The sequence below is a fragment of the Lepidochelys olivacea genome, assembly GCF_965140295.1.
Source record: "Lepidochelys olivacea isolate rLepOli2 genome assembly, chromosome: 13".
In the NCBI taxonomy this organism is placed as follows: Eukaryota; Metazoa; Chordata; order Testudines; family Cheloniidae; genus Lepidochelys; species Lepidochelys olivacea.
The window spans coordinates 1,890,660-1,915,664 of NC_140423.1; the positions used below are offsets into that span (position 1 = coordinate 1,890,660).

Below are 25,005 nucleotides of genomic sequence, written 5' to 3' on the forward strand. Positions count from 1 at the left end.
GGAGGATGAATTGCTCTCTCAAAGATGCCGTAATCAGAGGGTAGGCCCCTGGGAGCTGGAGAGGGCAGGCTGGGATATTGAGCTCCAAGGGGGCTGGGGGATAGGCCGCGGCGGCGTTCAGATGCTCATTTCGGGAATGGTTTTTACTGCCAGTGGAAAAGTGCAACTGCCTCTGTTCCTGCCCAGGACAGACGGTCTCTCAGCTCTCCGGCTCGCAGACCAGAGATCTAGTGTCCTTCTGGAAACAGATTTCTGGTGAAAGCCAAGGAGTTTGCCAGCCACAGAGGGAGGAATTTCCAGCCAGATGATTTAGCAAATGGGCCACTTCCCTGTACAGGGTTTTCTCCAAAGCCCTACTGAGCGGCAGCCTGACTACCTCTCATTTCCCCCCGGCCCACCACTCCATAGGTCTCTGCGGCAACACAGACGTTAACAGTTCAGGGCCAGATCCTCTGCTGGTGTAAACTGGCATAAGCTTGAGAGACATCAATGGCACTATGCAACGTACATCAGCAGAGGCTCTGGCCCATGGGCACTACTTCTGTACATCTCCAATGATCCCCCAGTTGTTGAGCCGGTGCCTTACCTGGTGTAAATCTGAGTAGCTCCATTGAGTTCAGCGGCTCTGTGCCGATGTTACCGGCCTGTTCTCTCCCCAGCTGCTCCCCGTAATAGCTGGGAGACAAACGAGAAGTTGCCCGTGTTCAGTTTGCACAACACGCGTATTCAACTGGACCTGTGACATCCGGCTTGTGAAGAGGGCGTTTTGAATAGTACCTGGCTCAATGTACCAGGGGAAGGACGTCATCTAGGGCCATAGTAACCCCTCGTATAAGTGGAGCAACTCCACAAACCCAGCTGCTACCATTAGCTCTGAATATGCCCCCCCTCCCGTATATATGGCCGTGTCCATAATAGACACGTACCAGATAAACGCAGCCAACAGAAGCTCAAGGAATGAAGCTTCTACTTCTACGGAGAGTGAAAGAGGAATAATTAATAAATGGCTTATGGCCTCGTTTTCAGAGGTGCGGAGCGTGTGCAGCTCCCACAGACGTCGATAAGACCCTTGAAAATCAGGCCATTGGGGGTTAACCTCCTCAGACATTTCTCGAAGCTCTGCCTAGATCTGCTGCTGGGGAGCATGCAGCATGAGCGTCCTGCTCAGGTATTAGGTACAGTGACCTCATCTGGCCCTGTGTGGGGAGCACATCTCCCGGCCTTGCAGATAAGGAGCTTCCTTCAGACAGTCTCTTTGAAATGCCAGGCAGACTCAGTGCTCCTCAGCCAGGCAGAGGGGCAAGCCAGAAACCTCCCTTTCCCTTGCTGAGCGGTTCCAAGGCAGCACATACCAGAGATCCCCCCGGCTAGGAAGGATGGTCTAGTTGGTAGCAGCACTAGATTGGAACTCAAGAGACCTGTGTTCGATTCCTGACTCACCCCCAGACTCCCTGTGTGTCTTTGAGCAACTCGCTTGGTCTACCTTGTGCCTAAGCTCCCCACCTGTAAAATGGGGATAACACTGACTGTGTTAGGACTGAGAGGTGCTTAGAGACTGCACTGTAGAGGGCCATGTGAACAGAAAGGCTGGACTCCAGGGCAAAGGAATTGCTCCCACCAGGGGAGCATAGCTGCTGAAAGGGGGCAGGGAGGCTAGTGCAAAGACAGAGGTAACATTACCTACAGCTCTCTGGGGGACCTGAAACCTTCTGAAGGACACTGTCGCATGTGACTGACTGGTGCATGGTCATGTGGGGTGCTGCCTGATTGGCGGGGAAGGGCATTGTGACAGGGCTGGCACTCTGGTCATTATTAATACTAATTAGGCCCAGCCTCCCTGAGGAGGCCTACCTGTACAGATTGCCAGGCCAGATTGTAGGGTTGCCAAGCCTCCAGGATTGTTCTGGAGTCTCCAGGGAGTAAAGATTGATCTTTAAGTGAAGACTATGTCATGAGAGAAAACCTCCAGGAATATGTCCAACCAAAATTGGCAACCCTACCAGACTGGGGCTAATTAGCCCATTAGCAGAGAAGCTGTACAAAAGGGCACAGGAAGGCTTGCTAAGGGGGGAAGACAAGACAAGACAACAGAAGGCTAGGAGAGCCTGGCAAAGGCAGTCGTCCGAGCAGGACCCTAACCCTAACCTTCCCCACCCCCCTTTTGGAGAAAGGTTAGAAAGTTCAGATGAAGGTGTGGAGATACTGCAGTGGTGTTTACAAACAGAAGGCTCAGAGCAGTCTGAGTTCGTGGAAGGGGGGAGTGGCCCATGGCAGGCATGCATTGGGGTGGCTCAGGCATTGTGCTGAACTTCAGACATGTGACCCTTAATGTAGCCGCCTATCTAACTATTAATGACGGCTCCCCTTTCCCATCAGAATCTCTTCGTGTATTGTCAGATGCAAATTTCTGTATTCGTTGTGTGGCAGTGGGGAGCAGGGAAGCATTCCGACAACCCGAGTCTTACAGCAAAGGGGAACAAAACCACATCAGGAATGCTGAGGTAATGAAAGCTTTTATTGAAAGGGTAACAAGAAATGCAAAGCACCCCATGCACAAAGCAGGGCTCTCGGCTCCAAACTCTCCTGAAGCTTAAGCTGACTGCAGAAGTTTGCTTAGAAGATCCGAAATATTTTCAACCAAGTAAGCAACAATTTCATTCCTACAAAGTCTTTTCTACAGCTTGATTCAATGATCAGAAGCAGAACATTTCGTTTCTATCATCATAGCCTTGACTCAAAGTGTCATGGGGAACAAAAGTAAGGAAGTGCAGGGTTCTTCAGTCGTGAATTCTCTCCTTCATCCTGGTGCCAGTGGTGGTCTGCCCCCAACACTTGCCCCTTGTAGAAGGCTCAGGCCAACGCGTTAACCAATAAAACATTCTGTGGGGAAGAGAAGGCACTCGTTCAAGAGAATTCAGTTTTCTCACTGAGATTTTCATCAACTTTTCTCACCTATGCTAGAGGGACCATTTAAAGAATTAGCAATGGTTAGTGGGTGCTTCGGTACCAGGACATTGGGGTTAATGGCCCTAGTTTTGATCACAAGTGGAAATCAGATGGTGGATTAAATCCAATCTGTAGCAAACATTTAATGTATCCACCTCACAAAGCTACTACATGGGTTAGTATAACTCATCGTCTCATCTCAGGAGACAACTTGACTGGAACAGGATGAGCAGTTCCAAACCATCACCTAGAGCAGGGTTAGAAGATTTGACAAGACATACATGTATGAAATTGGGACAGTATGTGGCTCCTGGTTGCACTGTGAAGATTTAGCTCTGTGTCCCATTCAGTCTATGGTGAGAAGACATTTGTTTCTCAAATAAAGCAGCAGGGTTTGTAAGGTTTTACCATGCCAACAAGGTGGGACCTTTCAATTTAAGTCCTTACTTTCAGAAGTGGCCTCTAATTTTCTGCCGTATTTCGCACCTGCACTAATTGTGTGTACACTTAATTGTCAGAATACTTGATTGCAGCAGCTTAGTCAACAAAGTACTGTAAAATGAACAGAAGAAAAATGTAGACACATATTCAGAGGCAGAGTTTAGCCTCTTCTTGAAAATTCAGGACAATGACTGACAGGATCTAAGGGTATGTTACTGCAAAGTCTGAGCCAGTGAGAATCCAGAAAAAGAGACCACCATGAAACTCTACAGGAAAGCAACGTGAAGAAATGAGTAAAGCCTTACATTCATGACTTTGACAAGACCATCCTCCCAGTTCAGGTTGAGAAGATTAGGCAGAGGAATTCCCACCTCCAGGGCATCTGAAATAAACAAGCAGAAACTATCAGCACTGTTCGGAATGACGTGGTTGTAGCCCGTGAGGAAAGGCAAGAGAGCTCTGAAACACAAACAGGACTCTAAGAGACAGAAGACTCAAATATAAAGACCGTACCATTGATGAGTGGCACATACGCAGCACTGAGTATGTCACTGATTAATGGTTCAAGAAGTGCAACCTGCAATGGAGAAAGAAGCGTCTTAGCGACCACTGAAAAAGACAGCATCTGCCCTTTCATTATGGAGACATTGAATTTGATCCATTCAGTCTCCGGATCAGAATGTCCCCCGACCTTCCGGCTCTTATCATGGGACTGTTTTAGTAAGCAAGACAATAATTTCTCGGGTTGCAGACATTCCCATTTCACAGATCACAAGAGGAGGACAGCTTGTGACTCAGTTCCCTGCTGGGCCCCAGACTGTCAAGTCACTTCATCTCTCTAGGACTCTTTTCCTATAAAATGGGGAGGGCTGTGAGGGTAAATACCTTAAAGATTATCAGGTGCTCAGATACTACAGTCATAGAGGACGTCTCACTCTCCTACATGCTGAAGATGCTGAAAGAGAGCTGCCTTCAGTAAGCTCCCCATCAGGACCGCAGTTAGTCCAATCTGTGATGCCCCTTTTTCATTTTAAGTGAGCATCAAGAGTCCAGAGATTGCTTCAGAATCTCCCACTTGCTTTACACCTAATGCCCCAAACTGCTGTTCTCTACCCACTAGGGATGCCACAGGCTAGGTGTTAGCTTATGGAGAACAAAGCTTCCTTTGCTCTAGGATGACGCCTATAAGGGTATAAAACTGAGTGGTGTCAAATTTATTAAGCAAATTCTATCAGTGCAGGACACTCGGAGCTCTTAAAATGCAAATCTTAGGCAAGGGTTTCCCAACTTTCTCAGGACTGAAAGTGGGTGTGTTAATCACAGAAATGAGTGACAGGTAATTATGCTCTATTTCCTCCCACCCTCCCCCGCAACCTTCAAACACTCACAAGATGCTCCCAACATGTGAAATTAATTCATAGATTCAAACGCAATTCTTTGAAATCAGAATGGCTTAGTGTGAAAGATGATAGAGGAGTCAATTAAAATAATTGGAGCGTGAAAATACTTAAGTTTTCTCCCACAAGAAAAGTTTGGAGACCAACACTTATTAAAACTTTTATTCCTTATTCCCTGGATACAGACTCCATCATTATTGTACTTTGTTCAGTGTGTGTGTCGTGAACTTACATTGAAATTGCTAATTAGCGAAGAAGCCAGTTTGAAGCCGACTCTACAAAAAATGAAAAAAGTCAAGACAGAGTCAGAGACTATCCTGTGCGATACCAACTTTGCCAGCTGCATAGCTGTGGAAAGACATTAGTAGATCAGAGAAAATTAATATTTCACTGGGATGGCAACACAGTTACTCACACAGTTTATCATTAAATCAACAGAACATGGAAAATCTAGGGTTTGACCTACCAGTTCCTGATTTCCGTAGACTACAACGTATTGTAACAATACTATGAAGTCCAACTCTAATCAAGTTAATGAGACACCCATTTGGCCCTGAATTTCTCTTACACACATACAGAAACAATCTTTGTGAAAACCAAACTGAAAATAGAGGGTCATTTTTCAGGAACCAAAACTCCCTAATTATTTTTTATTCTTTTCAGAGTCCACATTTCAAATCTCTGTCATTACCAAAGTGAGGCCAAGGAATCTACTCTTTGTATTGAATTTAAATAGTGCGTTTCCATTTAGTCTTGTCTGGTTCACTGCCTGTTGTTCTCCTGAGGAATATTCCTTACAATGTGAATGAGGCACAAGGGATGAAGCCCCATTTACCTTTCCAGAGTTACAGAGAAGCGGAGTTTGTTGTCTGAAATCGTTGGCTGGACATTCAGCACAATATCCTGCAATTAGAGCAACAAAATAAAGCAAATTGATTCCTCCTTCTCCCATTTCCAAGATTGAAAACAAAACCGCAAGACATCTGGGAATAGCCCAAATCAAGGCAGGGCGCTCCTCCTTGTGCGCAAAGCTAGAACCTTTAGGTAGGTGGCATCAGTGTAATTTCTGCACCAAATGTTCTGATTTCCCTTTCTCCCAGTTGGGTTTTATTGTGTGCATTTTATAAAATGCCCAGCCCTAGCTTCTTTTTAAGTGCACTGGAAATAAAAGGACTTTTTCATGTAGACGTGCTGCAGTGTTTAAGAGAACAACAGAGAACACATCACAGGGCCCATTTTCTATGGCTTTATCCAAAACTGAAAGGCATCATGAAGCTTCTGGATAAAGACCCAACAAGCCTCAGTGCACTGTCCCCTCTTTGCCGCTCCCTGCGACTCAACGGGGATGAATCTGAACTTGTTATCTTTATACTTACAGCATTCAGAACAAAGAGAGGCTGCTGGGGCGAGTCTGAGGGGGAAACCTCAATGGAAGCAGGGAGGCGCACAGTGACGTTCCCATTTTGCTCCGAAACTGCAGGCCTTTCCAGAACTCTGATCTTCAGCAACGGTTGCTGTGACTCTGGCAGCAGTTCAGAGACCTGTGCAAAGTCACCAGGACTCAGTTACAGCAAGAAGCAGAAGATTTTGAAGGTAAGAGGAATATGGCAAAAAAGCTGAAAAAAATAAAATTGCTGACCTCGGGAACGAGAGTGTGAAGGGCAGAGGCTGTCAGTGGGATGTCAGTGGGAAGCTGAAGGAGAAATACAAAGTGAGTCAGCTAGCTGAATTGCTTCCAAGAAATGGATCATGCATAAACCATTATCCCTGTTAACGTTTCTTTGCTCAGCCAAATTCTCAGGTTCTTCTACTGGCAGCAGATCATGCAAGTAGCAGTTTGCTGAGATTATGCAGATACAGTGGATGATGGAAGGAGAATTGTTTGGCCCAGATTCATCTCTGCTGCCACTTCTCTGACTGTTCCAGGGCTGAACCGTTTGCACTGAGCAGAAGTCTCAAGCCTCTTGTGCCCTTACTCTTAAGAGCACAGAGTAAAAAACTTGCAGGGTATGGGCCGAAAATGGTCTTGTCTCAAGAGACAAGGGCTTAATTGCCAATGAGGGATGCAACTGGACTCTCCCCTCTATGACCTTACTGGTATTACTAGATAAGAGAAGTCAGTGGCCATGCAGAAGCCCTCTCAATAAGGCAAGACCAGGTTCCCCTGCTCATCAACGTTTTTACCTTGTGTTCACATGTGCAGCAGCCCAGCCCTGCGCTGTGCAAGGTCAAGCCCTGTGCGTTATCAAAATGCAAAAGGCAGGACTCTTACCCTAACGAGTCAAACCGTTCCTAGGTCGTTCGAGAGCGAAAATAGGTGAGTGGCCTAAAGGTGGCATGCCTGAGCAGAAGGCTCAAAGGAAATAATCCCTTCCGGTTTGCCACACTCACCGTTTGACCTGCAATGTCTGTCCTGAGTTTCCCAGGTGCCAGCAGCAGCTTGAACACTGAGCTGAGGAGACACAGTGAGAGGCCCAGCTGGGAAGAGCTGTCCACCTCCGACGGCAGAGATACGGTTGCTGCTGAGCATGTGGGATCGTCGACTGTATTGCCAAGCAAATCCTTAACGACAGCCTGAAAGAAAGTTTAGAAGGGGCTGCAGGGACATCCATAAAGCTCCCCACAATGAAATACGCTATTCATTAAGCCAATATCATTGCGGCCACACTGTATAGTAAGATTCCATTCATAAATAGTTTATAAATGGTCTATGCACAATTAATAGATGTTTTAAGAAATAGTTAATCAATTGTGAAACCATCCAACAGATCAATAGGTTGCTTATAGCCATGGCTTACAAACATCTTTGATGTCTTCTACTGATGCCCCTATAACCATCAACAACACATACTACCGATGTCCGTAATACGTTTGTAACATCTACTAGCCATCTATCAACTCTCTATAAATGGAACCTTAATATAAAGCGTGACCATTGTTGCTTTATCAAATGCTAGCATTGGGTGCTTCTAATTGAAGATCAACTGAACATTGTTGTATTAAACTGACAAATATCTAAGCTGCTGTTCATCTCTCACACCCGGCCAGCAAGCTTTAGTGCGTAATGAAGTCTACAGAGAGTGAGCAAGTGACAGCAAATGTGACCAGTCACTGGGCTGCAGTCTACAGCCTCTTTGGACAAGTCCTTTGCTGAAGGCAACTGAGAAACCGGGGGCTCCTTTGAGAAATCGTCACCACACCAAAGGGGATCACAAGAACCATCCGGCATTGTGGACTCAGGGATGCTCACACTAAGGAAAGAGACAGCACTTACATTTAAATCCAGTTTGATTGCTGCATCACTGACCACGGGGAGGCTCGCTAAAGTGTACTGGAGATTTCCTACCACACCCAGCGGGACCACAGCTACAGGAAGACAAAGAGATTCTCTTACAATGGGATGAGGGGGAAGTGCCCCCGCTCTCTGTTCCTGTTATTATTTATTATTTTTTGTATTATCATCACACCTAGGAGCCCAGTCAGGGACTAGGACCCCACGATGCTGGGTGCTGTACAAACACAGAACAGACAGTCCCTGCCCCAAAGAGCTTCCACACAAAGTATTCCTGGCTATCCCCAATCACCCTATTCCCAGCAGAACACTTCTGAGGGCAGCAGTCCTTGAAATGACCCGCATTGGGAAGAGAACGTGCAGAGAAACACCCAGCTGCACCTCTGAGTCACTCTGAGCAAAGCTGTAGGAATTGGCTCTGAACTGAGCTGTGAGAAGCTCTCTTAGGACGAAGCGGCTCTTGGAATGGAGGAGGTTGCAGACTCCCTGTGGGAAGTCCAAAAGCAGCCACTGAACTTTCCCAGCATCTTCTTGATCAGGAACTTTACAGAGTTTTCACCCCACATTGGGAAGGTTTGTTTCCCATCCCCTGCTCTTTGGATCACTCGGTTCTGAAAGAATCTCACCTCCAGCACCAGAGCACGGATTGCTTCTGCTGCCTACACTCCACGGCTGCCCTTTTGCTGCAGGTCAGCTTAACAACGGCTTAAAGATTTAGAAAACCCGGTAGCTCCTTTAGGTGAAATACTCATGTAAAATCAGATAATTTTTCATATTGGGCAGCTACAAAGTGCTGAACTGTACCAAGGAATATTTTGGAACAGGAAGGAAGAAGGATGTGACCAGAAACTTACAGTTCACAGTGCTCAGCAGAGGGTTCACAGCGTTGAGCACGGTATCAATGAAAGGGCACAGCTGTAACACACAGGGGAAAGATCCGACTGCATGAGACTCTCAGAGTAACTGGATTCTGTCCCAGGCTGGATCATACTGGTACAGCCATAGGAATACTGATGGTTCATGAACTTGGCAAGAAGCTGCCACAGTGCAGCCCAGGAAGTTCATTGCCCGCATGGGGAAGCCTCTTAGAAAGCCTCCTCCACACCCTCTTTGCTGACAAATGAAGGACCAATGCTGGCCTCTCAGAAGGGGTACAACTGTGGTGCACCAGGGGGTGCAGAAGCTCACCCCTCTGCAATGTCTTAGTGCAATAGGGATCACTCAGCTGACTACTTGTTTGCACATTTGGGCTGTTCAGGAATCACTTTGATCCTTGCCACCGCCATTGCTTTGCAGACTTACCACTCCAGGAAAGAGGTTCCCAAGGGCATCCTTTAGGACAGTTGGATGTAATGGGAGCACACTAAACAACAGAAGAATATAAAATTAGAAGGGATGCCAGGTTGTAACTGGAAAATGAATGTAATCAGCACAAGAGAAATCGAACTGCTCGCTCGTAGCTTCACGCTGTCCTCCGTACAGCGCAGGGCTGGGGGGTTGTTCTGAAATTAATAGCTAAGAAAGAAATCCAGGATCTGGCCCAATATTAGGATTAATATGCATCCACGTATAGCACAGCACAATGCAGAAACTCTCTAGTTTGGCCATTTGAGCCAAGCCTTTGAAAGAAACATTTGTTCTAGTCACAGCAAATGAATACGGCACTTAAGTATCCTAAGTATCAAACACAAGAATTAACAAATTTATTCTTTGAAGAGAATAGTAAAAATGGTTGATGCCGGCCCATCCATGGCACATTGTCATTGCGTCTCCGCAGATATCTGTGGTACCCACTTGTGGAGGATCCGAACGTTAACAAGCTGCATCTTGCAGTCTTCAATGATTAACTTGGGGGCACCCATGTCATCCTGTGCCAGTCTGGCTCTTGCAGTAATGTTCACGTCCACCTGGAGATTGAGCACCTTACCTAGAAGGCTGAAAGCAGATGTAGGAATTAATTACATCCAGCTTAACAACCGTCCCTGCTGGCTGACTCTACAAAAGAGGGCAGGCTAATAGCCTCTTCACAGGATGTGTCTTCATGCTAAACTGGGGGCTCTCTGACTAACTCACCACCATTTCACATGATCCTCTCTAGGTTATTTCTGCACCGTGTGAACTTTTAAAGGTGGAACTATGGTTAATAAATGACACCTTCTGATATACACAAGCCTGGGAAAGAAACTGCTCTGTCCACAGAGAGCGGGGAGGAATGGGGAATGCGTCCTGGTCTGAGTTTTCTCGCGTTGCACCCTTCTGCTTTATGGCCCCCTCCAGGAAAGACTACTCACCCTTTGCCTTCAATTAACACTTGGGTGTAGACGTTCATCTGGACCCCCACTCCTGGCAGGAGCTTCAGCGATACTTTGGGGAGAGTAAGTTTTTTAATTTCCAGCCTGGAGAACGAACGAGAACAAGAAGTTGGCAACAGAACAATAGCGCTGAGGACACGGACTTTCCATAGCCCAGTGTTCATCCCCTCAGCCAGCCAGTCCCCCTGGAAGGGGCTTCATGAGCTAGAGGGGTTTTCAGCATGGGTGTTTAAGCTACGTTTTCACAGTGCTTTAATTCCACTCTGTGCTGGGAACTCTCCCTCCTGCATGAATAGAACTGGGTACAGGATTTTTTCCTTCAAGGGCTGTTAACACTTTAAAATCCCAAAGCGGACGGGGGGAAACCCAGCAACTGTGATTTCAGAGTCATGCTTGACAGAGCAAGGAGTGAGTGACGCTGCCCCCGGTGTCACCATCAGGTGGTTGTGAGGCACATGTAGGTTCATCACTCATTGAGTTGCTCATATTGATGGTAACGGGTCATGGTCTGGACAGGCGAGTGCATAGGCACATACTCAGAAACATTGTCTCAGCACCATGGGGGACAAAGGCTTGCTCCAATCTTAGCTCCCCAAAAGATCATGGGGAAGCTGCCCCACTGCTTCTCTCTGACTCGGACCAGCAGAGGGATGTCATTGGGGGTGGGCAGTGGGTCAGGGATGTGGGGTGCGCAAGTGGATGACCAGGGCTGACAGTGACGAATGCATACAGCACTCCCTACTAGATTATTCTCTCTTATTAGACACACATTGGAGAAGGGAGGGGAGGGGACTGCTCGTATCCAGAATGGGGCCGGACATCAGCGCTGCCTTTTGCAACATCTTTGTGCTCCTCGTTGGAAGCTGGTTACGCCAGTCCCCCCTCCTCCATTGGCCAGAAATCAGCCCGTGGTTTGTTCACTGACACCTGGGCTGCCCCCGACTTACCCTGTGAGGCCAATTCCCAGGTTCAGGAGCCCCCCATCGGCAGCTGACATGGTTCCTTGCACACTGTTGAGAATGTCTCCTCTGTGGAGCACATTGGCTATAACTGAAGAGATGAGCTAGTGGTTAGAATAGGTAAGGTGGGTTCCATCCCCAACTGTGTAGCCTGGGGCACGTCTCCTCCCCTGCCCATGCCGCGGTGTCCCCATTTGTGAAGAGGGTTTGGTGATAGTTATGCACCTGGGTAAAGCCCTTTGCAATCTTTGGGTACAAAGTGCTTTATAACTGCAAGAATGACTCTGATTATCATTGTCACTGATACTCAGTGACTTTGGTACTGCCCGCAGCTTTTCTGTGTAGGGGCAAATGAAAGGAAGGACAAAATAGTTCAGAAAATCGTAATAAATCTGACCCCTTCCACAACACTGGATTAAATAGTATTCTAATAAAACTTACCTTTTTCTAATCCATTTACATCCACACTGGAAAGAACCTGAACAGTTCCATCTAGTCCTTGGGACAGGGTCAGCAGGCTGCTGAAGAGGAGAATGGCCCAAATCTTTAACATCTTGGTTGTGGTACCTGTGAAAAGAATTCCCAGTCCATTAAACATCCGAGGATGACGATCAGGAACCGGAGACTGGACATGGGGCCAGAGGGGGATAGAATAGACAGGGAAAGAAGCCAGTTGCACAGAATGAAGGGGAAGCAGGGAGAAAGGAGGAAGGCATGGCAGAGGGGATCCATTCAGGCAACAAGCAGGTGAGTGGCAATAGGTACTTGCGGCCGACTCCTGATCCCAATGAGTTAATGAAGTAAAATTACCATGGATTTAGAAGAGACCAAAACTTGAACTTTCAGCAGATGACTTCCATAATGGAGCCATGTGAAAGGAGAGAACAGTTATGCCACTTTCCTTACTCCCTTGACTTAGGATAGTTAAGTCATTTTCCTCATTCCATCGGGAATGGTTTCTGGTATTTTTGAATTGGAGTTTGACTGAGAATTTTCTCCCACAAACCAGAACCTGTATCCCACATGTAGGGCAGTCGGAACTGTGTTTGTAACACGACATGTCATGAACATTAATGGAATGGCATAAGCACGGGCTTCACTAAAGAGTTGGCTAGGAAGGAGGGCAAACCCTTATCAAACATGAGCATCTCTGATAAAAGCAGGAAGTGTTTAAAGGGGTTAGAGTCATTTTTCAAAGACTATGTTAAAGAAAAGTGCAACAGGACCACTTCCAGCGCTCTTTTGATTTTAGAGATATTACCAGCTCCAGCAATTTCGTCCCTGTACTGAAAACGGGGACACAACTAGAATTAGTATTGTCTTGAGAACCCGAAGGAACTTCTTCATTGCTCCCATTGTACCATCAACACATTTAAATGGAAATATAATGAAACGGAGCAAAAAGCATCAAGATAAAAATTAAGGGTCAAATTCACCTTGGGCCTAAGCGCACCTGGTTTATGGAGCTACTCAAGGGATGATTTTAATAATTATTATTTATGAAAGCCTTGAAATAATACTTCAAGAATTTTCAACAACATGCAGTGAGCATACATCTATTCTTCAAAGGACATGAAGAACAGCAATCTCCCCACCCGCCTCTGTCTGTGATGGTGGATTTGCTTTCATCCAGGCTTGATCTAAGAGAATGCTCTTCAGAGAGTCGTTTTGGTCTTACCTTCGCAAGCTCTTGATCACTAAAGAAAGGTCTCAAGAGTTGTCCTCCTTCTCTGCAGCTGACCTGCAACTGGCAGCCCTTATATACATAAAAACTTGTGACTGGAATGAGGAAAATGACATGACTGAGAAAGAGTCAGGCTAATTGTTTGGGTTTAACAATAAAGTGTGATCTCTGAGGTCATCCAGTGCAAATATTTCTTTATAGAAGTGAAAAGTTAGGTAAATTATTGAGCAACATGTATCAGATGCACAGCCTGGTTTCTGGCCAGCATTTTAATTCAGCATTCCAGGGTGCTAATCCACAAAGGTTGATCTAACGATTCTTGCTTCTTTGCTAGTCTAGTGCAGTGAGTTTTCTTCCTTGCTGCTCAGCTGAGTAGTAAAACTGGGATTCGCATGTAGGGCCGCGGTTTTTGATGGATATGTGGGTCTTTCATTAAATGAGGTGGGGGTTTTCAGCCAAATACCAAAAAAATTCAGCTAAACTCAAAACACTGCAATTCAGAAATGCCACCACAGGGGCCTCATGAGATTTGTAGTTTGGGTACCTCATGCCCCCATCCACCTCTACAGGCTGGGTTCTCCAGCTAGACTACATCTCCCATGATACACCACAACCAGAGGCTTCCAGCATGCACTGTGGTGGCCGAGAAAGGGGGAGCCTGCGGTGTGTCATTGGCAATGAAGCCCAGCAATCACAGAAGAATGAAGGTACGAGGCACTTGAACTATAACTCCTGTGAGGCACTGCAGCATCATTTCCAATTTGAAATTTTCAGTTTTTGGTTTTCAGTTTTTCACCAAAAAGTCAACATGTTCTGTGGAAAATGTCAACAAAAACAATTCTCCAGCCAGATCAATTAGTGTGGCCTAACCCCTGTTCAGTTTGGTTGAAGTTGGTGAAGTATAGGTAGGAGCTAGCGAGGAACAGTCAAGAGTCCATTTAAATAAAACACATGAAGGCAAGCAACCCGAATATGGACAAAACATACAAGGGCTTATATACAAACGCGAGCAGTGTAAATATTAAGATGGGTGCCTGGCTTTAAATGAGGATATGATGTGACATGCATCATGGAAAGTTGGTGGAATGAGGGGTAATCAGTGGGACAGGGTAACACCCAGCTACAAAATATACAGGAATGAGAGAATAGGCTGCACTGGTTAGGGAGTGGCACCAGGTGTTAAAGAAAGCATAAAGTAACAATCTTAAATGCATTCAATTGTACCATAGAGTCTCTATGGCTAGAAATTCCATGCTTGAACAGTCGGAGTATAGCAGTAGGAACATACTACTGACAACCTGACCAGGATGGTGATGGTGATTATAAAATGCTGAGGGAGAGCAGAGAGGCTTAAAAGGCAGGAAATAACAATAATGGGGAATTTCCACTGTCTTCATATTGAATGGCTTCATGTCACCTCAGGAAGGGATACAAAGATAACATTTCTACTGACTGACTCCTGGAGCGGCTAGTCCTGGAACCCACAAGGGGAGAGGCACTTCTTGAGTTAGTCCTGAATGGGGCACAGGATCTGGCCCAAGAGGCAAATATAGCTGAACCATTCAGTGACAGCAACCATAATGCCATTAAATTTAAGACCTTTGGGGGGTGCGGGAGGATAAATACCAAAGAAACCATCCACTGTAGCATTTAACTTCAAGAAGGGGAACGACACAAAAACGAGCAGCTCATTAAACCGAAATTAAAAGAAACAGTCACAAGAGTGAAATGCCTGCAGACTGCATGGAGACTATTAAAAACACCATAATAGAGGCTCGGACTAAATGTATACCCCAGGTGAAAAACAACCCGTAAGAGGACCAAAAAAATGCCACCATGGCTCAACAGGAGAGTAAAAGAAGTAATTAGAAGCAAAATAGCATTTGACCCTTGGGCATGAACTCTGACTGAGGAAAACAGAAAGGAGCATAAACTCAGACAAGTCAAGTACAAAAGTATAAGGTGGCAGGCCAAGAAAGCTAGTTGCTCTTCACCTTCTGAAGACACAAAAACTAACAGCAAAACTTTTTTTAAAAATACATCGGAAGCAGGAAGTCTGCCAAACAGGCAGTGGGGCCACGGGATGATCGAGAGGCTAAAGGAGCCCTCAAGGATGCTAAGGCCATTGTGGAGAAGCTAAATGAATTCTTTGCATCGGTCTTCATGGTTGAGGATTTGCAGAAGATCCCCACACCTGAGCCATATTTTTAGGTGACAAATCTGAGGAACTGTCCCAGATGGAGGTGTCATTAGAGCAGGTTTTGGAACAAACTGATAAATGAAACAGTAATAAGTCACCAGGACCACCCAAGAGTTCTGAAGGAACTCAAATGTGAAATTGCAGAACTACTCACTGTGGTATGTAACCTATCCCTTAAACCAGCCTCTGCACCATATGGCTGGAGGGTAGCTAATGTAACTCCCATTTTTAAAAAAGGCTCCAGAGGTGATCCTGGCAATTACAGCCAAGTAAGCCTAACTTCAGTACCAGGCAAACTGGTTGAAATGATAATAAAGAACAGAATTATCAGACACATAAATAATGTTGGGGAAGAGTCAACACGGCTTTTGTAAAGGGAAATCATGCCTCACCAATCTATTAGAATTCTTTGAAGGTGTCAACAAGCATTTGGACAAGGGTGATACAGTGGATATAATGTACTTAGGCTTTCAGAAAGCCTTTGACAATGTCCCCCACCAAAGGTCCTAAAGCAAAGTAAGCTGTCATAGGATAAGAGGAAAGTCCTCTCATGGATCAGTAACTGGTTAAAAGATAGGAAATAAAGGGTAAGAATAAATGGTCAGTTTTCACAGTAAAGAGAGGAATAGAACGGGTCCCCCAAGGATCTGTACTGGGACCAGTGCTGTTGAACATGGTCATAAATAATCTGGAAAATGGAATGTTCAGTGACGTGGCAAAAATCTACAGACCATACAAAATTATTCAATGTAGTTAAATCAAAAGCTGACTGAAGAGTTACAAAGGGATCTCACAAAACTGGGTGACTGGGCAACAAAGTGGCAGATGAAATTCAATACTGATAAGTGCAAAGTATTGCACATGGGAAAACATCATCCCACCTACACAAATGATGGGGTCTAAATTAGCTGTTGCCACGCAAGAAAGATCTGTACAACGGACACAGCACGGAGCAGCCAAGGGAAAGAGGAAGCCATGTGAATTAATGTAGGGCTCAAGGTCCAGCAGTCGGGAGGACCCTAGACTGTAGCCACTGGCCTGGTGCTGGAAGTACAATAAATTATAACCCACCCACTGCACAGTGTGCATGTTTCCTGCCCTAGCTGGCACATTAAGCAGTACCCATGAGGTCTCTGTTGAGTGTTTGTCTCACTGTGTGACCATACGCAACGCACTTAGGGCCAGCTTGTGGCATAAAGTCACTGGCTCGTGTGGAGGTGCCATTTCCATTTGGGACAGTGCTCTGTGGCCAGCCAGGTCTATGAGCCACCCACCTGGGAGAGAGGGCCCCAGGGATGCACCGAAAGAGCAGTCCCTGCAGGCAAAGGGGGATTGGTGGGATACGTGATTAGTTGTGAATGAACCACTCATAAATCATTCATTCACTCATAAGTCACCAGGACCAGAGGGTATTCACCCAAGAGTTCTGAAGGAACTCAAATGTGAAATTGCAGAACTTCATTATCAAGTCTTATCGTTAGAGAGACTTCAAAATGGGATGCTCTGCACTTGTGAGGCACAATGCAGGCCCCACCAGCAAAGCACCTGTTCATATTTAACACTTTGCTTAGACTTCTGACAGAAAGACGTGTTCCCAGAGGATTAGCTGAGGTGGCTTTTGTCTCACACCTACTTCCAGCTTTAAAGATCTTATCTAACAGCCAAAGTCAGCATAGGAGAGGTGCCAAGGTACTTAGAATGCTGCCATTGTCCCAGCAGCTTAATCACTCACTAACCTCAAAAGAACAACGGGTTTCATTGCTGGCTAGACCATGACATGTAATGAGATATACGTGTGCGTTGATAAAGGAGTATTGTGCTATCAGCTCATCTGAGCCACTTCAGACTTTGAGTGGATGAAAATAAGAAGCATGAAATCAGCATAAATACAGCTCCAGTAAATGTCACTGGGATTAATCAAGAAGACCGGACTGTGTAATAATGGAATACCTTTCCATTACAAAGAGCTGCTGCTCATTAGTGACCTTTCATTCATGTTCATAAGTTGGCTGCCTGTCAGCTGTAGTCAAATAGAGATGTCAATGGACGTCCTGTGCATGTTTTAAGGGCACCATAATGGCATTACATATGTAGTGCAAATTGAAGGGGATTTTCCTAAAAAGAATCACATTGAGACATGTTCTAAGGTCTTTCATAAAAGTAACTCGCAAGACACAACGATTAAGAAATTAAATTATTGTAGGAGGAAAGGAATAGAGATGAAATTGGAGGAGATGAGACTCAAGTTCAAAAGGAGAAGAACGGGATGAATATAATATGATTTTGGTGCTAGTAATTACTGTGCAATCTTAACCGGAAAGCAGATAACATACCTAAGAGGAGACTAGGGATTCTCGACCCTTGAAATGCTAGAGTGGCACAGCTGAACAACTGCAGAGTAGACAGTCCCTATGCCAACCGGACAGGTTCTCCCATCAGCATCGGGAATCCACTCCCTGAGAGGCAGTAGCTAGGCTGATGGAAGAATTCTTCTGGCAACCTAGTGCTGTCTACACGAGGACTTAGGCCATCTTAACTACGTTGCTCAGAGGGGTAGATTTTTCACACCCCTGAATGACAGTTATCCAGTGTAGACCCGGCCTTAGAGAGATCTGGGGACTAGAGAGAAGAAAACAGGTCTTGCAAATATGTGTGAGAGATAAACAATTGAAACCAGGTGTTGGGAGAATTAAGACGTTATGGAGTCCAACTATTTGCCTCCTTCAGCCTAAGGGGCCCCAGGTGTGTGACTCCCGTTAGTATTGAATGAAGTGACTCCATTAACGTGCAGAGTGATGGGAAAATAGACTCCCAGGGCCAGATTCCAAACGCAGCGATTATGCTAAGGCCACTGGTGTCAGCTGAGCAATCTGGGTTCACATCAATGTGATTTAGAGCAGACTCTGGCCTGCGGGATTTTTGGATATTCCTGTATCACTGAGCTCGACACAGCGCAGAAAAAACCTTTTACCCTGACCTAAAAGAATCAGACACCTTGGCTGCTCTATGCTGCACCACTGGGATCACTCTGACACAAGCGGTAGCCTCTCTACCTGTATACACCCCATCTCTGCTGCCAGAGGGCCAGAGATGTGGGCTGGGATGCCCCTATACTGTGCTGATCTCCAGATGTGCTTTCAGCCCCTAGGAGCCATTAGCAGCCAATGTCAGTTAGAGCTGCCCATAGGCTACTCTAATTTGTGTCTTGGTCTACCTGCAATGCAGGTGGGTGATGCAGGACCAGGGTCCTGCATACTCCCCCAAGTCAGCTTCCAATAGCCCTTTTACCACACACCTAGTGGCATTATCATAATTGCCAAAAACTAAGGTTTGGGGCCTGCAAAGTGTGTTTGGTGGGAAATCAAATAGGCGCCACCTGGGATTTGCCGTTTGATTTGGGTTTTTCCTGTGAGATCATGGAAAGATATTTTGATTTATTTTTCTTCCATCAGAATTCAAGCTTGGTTCTCCATCAGCTGCCGAAGGAGCGAGAATGAAGATCTTCATTTTTTCTTGGAATGTAAGAGAATGTTTGCTAAGCAATGGGGAGTGAAGGTACAAAAAACATCTCTCACAGGGAAACATCTCTGCAGTTTATGGCTACTCTTTTCATTGATTAGGATTTTTTGCTGAGGACAATTTCTCGTTAGCATTACAAGGTGAATGCTTTCTGTGTTTGGCATTATGGGCATGGAAAGATCATTGGTTTTCATGGCTGGCTTTTATAGACTTTTCTAGGGACAACATCTTGAAAACAAGTGCAAAGACCTTTTTAAAGTTAGCCTTAAATCTACACTAGCTACCTGATGAAAGACGTCTGCCGAAGTGTTTACAATCTTTGAACTGTGAAAGCCACAAACAAAAAGTAATTTTTGCTTATCAAATTTCACCCTGGATATTTTGGTGGACAATTGTGTGTAAACATGTGCAGAGACCTTTTCAAAATTAATCTTGTAATTCTATAGCCGATCCCGGATGCATGATGTCTGCAAATGCAAAAGGGTCTGCAATTTTTGAATGCCTTTTTACTGTGAAAGCAGAAGCCCAGAGGTTATGTTTGCTAAATGCAAAGATATTTGAACTCTTGGAATGCCCTCTCATTATAGAATTGTGAAAACAAAAGCCTAATAAAATAATGTTTGATACCATATGTTTGATACTAAAAAGCCCCAGGAAGAGAGCCATACTGTTTACTGTATCACTATATGCCAAGGTGTAGAATGCATTTAAGAGATTGGACCATAGCATTATGCACCCAAAATCCAAATTAATGACTACAAATGAGTGATGAAGGGAGCCGTGAGCAGCAGTACAATCCTGTCCACATTCATTAAATGGCTTCTTTATTGCTGTTTTTGCAAAGACAGACAACACAGGGACCAACTTTTCCAAAATGATTTCTCGTGCAAACTGGCTGGGTTAAAAAAAAAATACTGACTGCCAGTGTGACAAGGGAAGAGTTTTATGGGATAGTGGGAAATGTACTGAACATGTGAGAAAATAATAAATAAATATGACCTTTGAGAAGTAACACGTTTGTGCTGACCCTGGAAGCAGACCTCATAGACACTCAGTGCAAAAGGAGAAGGTATCAGGCAAGCTGAAAATTCAGCTGGGGAGTGCGTGAGTTGGGAAGAACCCTTCTATTGTGAGAGTCCCACTTGTGCTTGGCAACTTTTGGAACATTAAACTGTATTCTACTGTTCAGCCACTAGGGGCAGTGTGTACACAACATCGTATTTACAGGAATCTCGGCTGTACCTGGCAGAGCATTAGAGGACTCTGTGGTGTGTATAAACAAGGTCTGAGACCAGCCCAGATCTGGTACCGACAAACGTGACAAACCACATGCCCCGCAAGCTGGGACTGACCAAATAGTGCTCAGTAATTCCCATACTGATTGATCCTGAGCCAGTCACATCTAACCAGGGCCCCCCAGCAGTGACTGTCAGTTTCTATCACATTTCATCACTTGCACCTAGACACATCATCGCCACTGTGCAGGAGAAAACGATGACACCACTTGAAGTTCAGACGTACCTTCATATCCCACGGAAAAAAGGCAACATGCCTTAGTGCGGCAAGGCAGTTACGGGGTGAGAGTGGTCTGTACAATACAGCCATGAGGAGTGGCTAAGGTGATCTCCAGCCTATGCCTCAAACTCTGCTCAGCCCATGGTGATGGAGAAAGAGAGAGAGCTGCCCCTATTTGCCAGGACAAGAGTTAACTTAACACGTTTTCGGCCAAGAATCAGAGTTTCCTCTCATGGAGCTTTCGTGCCCTGCTTTCTGACCCAGCAGCAGTGAAGGAAGCAATCCCATTGACCACTTTCATTAAACAGCCACCAAACCTTTTCCTTTTATCTAAGTGCATGGTGCCCCGTGTTTACCAGCAGTCAAGAGTCCCTGGAGTTTGCTGCCATATTGTCCCATTCCCACTATGTCTTCTCTCACTTTTAGTAACATAAGCATCACAAGCCTCTAGCATTCTGGGCAGCCTATAGATTCAGCACTCCCAGCTGTCACACATGGCACAATCATAGCTCAGCCTGGCAGGATATCAGGACCCATAGGGTCCTAGAAGGCAACCGTAGGAATGAGATTTAACTACATTCATAAGAATGGCCATACTGGGTCAAACCAATGGTCCATCTAGCCCAGTATCCCGTCTTCCAACAGCGGCCAATGCCAGGTGCCCCAGAAGGAATGGCCAGAACAGGGAATCATCAAGTGATCCATCCCCTGTCACCCACTCCCAGCCTCTGGCAAACAGAGACTAGGGACACCATCCCTGCCAATCCTGGCTAATAGACATTGATGGACCTATCCTCCATGAATTAATCTAGTTCTTTTTTGAACCCTGTTATAGTCTTGGCCTTCACAACATCCTCTGGCAACAAGTTCCACAGGTTGACTGTGCGCTGTGTGAAGACATACTTCCTTTTGTTTATTTTAAGCCTGCTGTCTATTAATTTCATTTGGTGACCCCCTAGTACTTGTGTTATGAGAAGGCGTAAATAACACTTCCTTATTTACTTTCTCCACACCATTCATGATTTTATAGACCGCTATCATATCCCCCCTTAGTCGTCTCTTTTCTAAGCTAAAAAGTCCCAGTCTTATTAATCTCTCCTTATTCGGAAGCCATTCATACCCCTAATCATTTTTGTTGCCCTTTTCTGAACCTTTTCCAGTTCCAATATATCTTTTTTTTTAGATGGGGCTGTACGGGAGACTTTGGCAAACCAGTAAAGTGCCTGAAACCACTATGGCTTATTGCTAAAAGCAGCCAAGTCAGCAGGCTGTAAATTGGCCATTCAGCAGTCTCAGTTTAACCAAGGCAGGAGGGGACGGGTTTTTTTGGGTGCCACAGAAAAGGCAGCTTGACCCCGCGTCCTTCCTGATAAGAGGTGTATTGAAGTTGCTGATACATGCATTTTAGAAGAGCAGGATGTGCCCCAGGAATGTCTATTGGGGTCTCAAGGCTGCAAACTCTGGAAAAATCCACACCTGGTTAATCAATAATCAGAAGAAAGCCTCTTGCTTGACCATTGAAACTGCTTGCTTGACAAGTTTTCTTTAGGGGACATGTCATTCTATTACAAATATATAAATAAAGGGGGGAAAGTTTCAGGTGGTGGGACTCTTCAGGACTGGACTCTCCCTTTGGATGCATCTTGTGTACCCCACCGGCAGACGGGTTACCGCTGTGCCACTCGAGAGCCACACTCAGCTTTGGTAATTATCGAGGGTTGGGGGTGTTTTACTAACCTGTTGCGGAGATGTGTATAAGTGCTTGAGACTAAGTAAAGTTTAGCTTTAAGTGAAAGCACTCGTGTCGTCCAGTTTTTCCCAGCCATCTATCAGTCGAATGGCCGTGTCTCCCCTTAGTTATTTCCCGACACCACCTCGCACAGAGTAAAAGCTACCAAGAGCTTTGGGTTAAAAGAACCCCGGGGAGCAGGGCAACCACATCTGCATGCAGTGCAGCTGCTGATCCCAGGCACCTCGCTAGCTCAAATGAAGGGAATCAATGTCCCATCGCTCTCTTGAGATACCCCTGCGTAGACAGTAGTTGCTCTGGACAGTGTGTGTCTGACCAGCTGCAGTGTGCTGCATACTCAGAGGTTACAACCCAATGAACTTGCAAAACTGTTTTTACAGATTTTAAACAAAAATACTTGTTTCCTTTCCTTTGTTAGAGTTTCCATTGAGAGACCTGGGTCATGTTAGAGAGGGGTCCAGGCTGTGGAGCTGAAAACTGTAATTAGACCCAAATCCAAACTTCCCTGACATTTGGGGATGCTCAGATTCGCTTTTCCCCTTCTGTGTATTTTACAGATCGGCCCAGGTCAGATCCGGATCTGGATGGGCTCTAGCGATGCCAGATCCAGTCATGGAGGGGTTTGCGATATATCGGAACCAGTTTGTTTGTAACTCCAGAGCATACTTCAGCACAAATGGGAGTCTGCTCAAGGCAGGCTCAGGACTAGAAGGGGTTGGAGAGCATTGGCAAAGTTGTGTAGAGACATCTGCTCAGTGTCCGCCTGCCTAACACTCTTTAGCTCCTCACAGACCTGGACTCTGCAGCTAGACACAGCCGGTAAAACCTTCTGAAAAGAGGAAACACCAAGAATGCAGAGAAAGAAACTAGAATCTTTTATCTCATGTGAAACTCCACTGCCCACAGTGCACTGCTGTTCTAAACTCCTGTGGAGGCCACAGGCTGGAACAAAACTTCACTGAGAAAATTACAGAGATTAATTATATTCAAGCAAATGAACAGCCCTCTGATTCCGCTACAGGCAGAGCCCAGCGTACGCCAGTTCCTGGGAGTGGTGTTGCCTTTTTATTTTAGCTCTGTAGAGCCAAAATATTGAATAAAAATGTTAAAAATAAAAAGAGGAAGACATGCTTCCGGGAATGCCAGACTTGCTGTTCTCCAGCTCTCGGACTCTTTCCAGTTGGGGCGAATAGTCTAGCAACTCCTCCTGGGTCAGCTTTAGGTGGATTTTACATTCAGCATGAGAGCTTTCTGACCAAAGTAAAAAATATCAGAAATATTAGTCGTCAGCTAGTTCAGCTCTTAGATACCTACGTGCTGACAACCAGCACGGACCATGCAATGTACAGAAAAACACATGGCAGGTAAGTGTCCGTACACTTACCTCAGACATGCGAATATCCGCATGTTCATATTTAATGACTAGCAGGTTAGGCAGAGGGATCCCTTCGTGCAGTGCCCCTGAAATGAGCAAACAGAAACCAGGGTTAAAGCTGCCTTGGGCAGTTGAAGATACTGGCAATGCTCTAGCCACTTCTCCTGCAGCTTCTTTGCCGAGAAGGAAAATTCCTCAAGATGGATTATTCTATTATTCCGATGGCACATTTTCCACTCCAAATATCGATCTAATGCCCAATAGCTAGACTGGGCCTTCTCTGTATTTTGTGATCAGCAAACCTAAGGAATGCGAAGGTCAGATAAGCCCACTGGTGTTTGGAGATTTTCAAAACGTACTGAATTTATGAAAACGATCTCCAGTTTCCCAGGGGGATCTAGTTTTTATTTTGTCAGCAGGTACCATATTCAAAGAACTTCCAAAAATGCACCTGCAGTGCATCTGTTCTGCGTGTGTCGACCTCAGGTTTCCATGAGCAACTGTGCTTGCAGAGAAGCATGTGGACACACACACACATTACCTGTTCTAAATGCCCACATGCAACTACTGCATGTGCAAAATGGCTGTATCTGCAATTTTATTGGGCGCAGTTATTCACTGACTCGTGAAAGTTAAAGTTGGAAAGGCTTTGCTAGGTCAGTTAGTCCATTCCGCTGCCAGAAAAGATTATTTCAATCTAAAGAAAGTGCCGGTAGTCATGGCCTTGGAGAAGAATAAACAGTTTACAACACGAAACCATCTCACGGTCTTACCATTGATTGCTGGCACATACGCAGCTTCAATAATATTCACCAAAAATCCCTTCACCAGCAACTCCTGAAAAGAGAGGAGTGATCTACTAAGCCTGCCACAAGCAGCATCCACCCCAGTCATTTTAGATTGACTCTGATTTCACTGGTGTAGACGTCCAGTGGCAATGGCCCAAAATTTAGGCAAATTGCCAGTTGTTTCGAGAGCTAGATGGAAAAAATTGAAAAATTCAAAATTTCAAAGGAAAATGACCATTTATTTTCCAATTTTACCCCCAGTTCTAGTATTTCCTTTGACCATGACTCATGGCTCTTCCACAGGTCAGCTAGTAACCAAGAATCAGAGTGTGGTGCAAATTATCTCCCCACGAGGACAAATAGATCACCTGAGACAAACTGAGAGCCCGAAGAGCCTTGCCGTAATTGTCTCCTGTCCTTCACAGGCTTTTACGTTATCTAAGTACAAACCCTGGACATCAACAGCCCCTCCTTCTCGATAATGAAAGTGAGATTGGAGTGAGTGAGGAACCTTGAACCTTCAATGCACACATTGTTAATGCAGAACAGATTTTCATTGCAAGCATTGGGGACGGTTATTTATTGACCAAAAGTCTTCCAGAAATTAAAGTGAGTGCATTAACTCACAGCGATCTTCCAGATTGCTAATACTTCCTGGCAAAAGAGGTGGTGAGTTCTCCAATTAATTTGTCACTATAACTTCTTGCTTGTAATAACATTTTGATTTAGTGGATTATAGCGCATCGATTTTTGAAATAAAACTATTACTAGTGATAAAAGAAATCCAGCTGGGTTCCCAAGAACGAACTCCAGGGCTAGACATTTTA

General features: G+C 45.4%; 1 protein-coding gene across 3 annotated transcripts; it reads right to left on the bottom strand.

Moving 5' to 3' along the window:
- Positions 1-2,497: 2,497 nt before the first annotated feature.
- Positions 2,498-24,658, bottom strand: LOC311529340 (BPI fold-containing family B member 3-like). Of its 3 annotated transcripts, XM_084645286.1 has the most exons (18): positions 24,547-24,658; positions 24,164-24,227; positions 23,400-23,476; positions 11,789-11,914; positions 11,336-11,438; positions 10,368-10,472; positions 9,871-10,011; positions 9,379-9,439; positions 8,931-8,991; positions 8,059-8,150; positions 7,176-7,358; positions 6,424-6,477; positions 6,161-6,325; positions 5,620-5,687; positions 5,017-5,059; positions 3,901-3,964; positions 3,693-3,769; positions 2,498-2,880 (listed from the first exon to the last, which is right to left on the bottom strand). In XM_084645286.1, exons 4-18 carry the CDS (start codon positions 11,898-11,900, stop codon positions 2,851-2,853), a joined length of 1,359 nt encoding a protein of 452 aa, XP_084501412.1. In that variant the 5' UTR covers positions 11,901-11,914; positions 23,400-23,476; positions 24,164-24,227; positions 24,547-24,658; the 3' UTR covers positions 2,498-2,850. The 3 variants fall into 3 exon arrangements, with proteins under 3 accessions (XP_084501412.1, XP_084501413.1, XP_084501414.1); XM_084645287.1 differs by lacking the exon at positions 24,164-24,227; XM_084645288.1 differs by lacking the exons at positions 23,400-23,476; positions 24,164-24,227; positions 24,547-24,658 and adding an exon at positions 13,026-13,098.
- Positions 24,659-25,005: the final 347 nt, after the last annotated feature.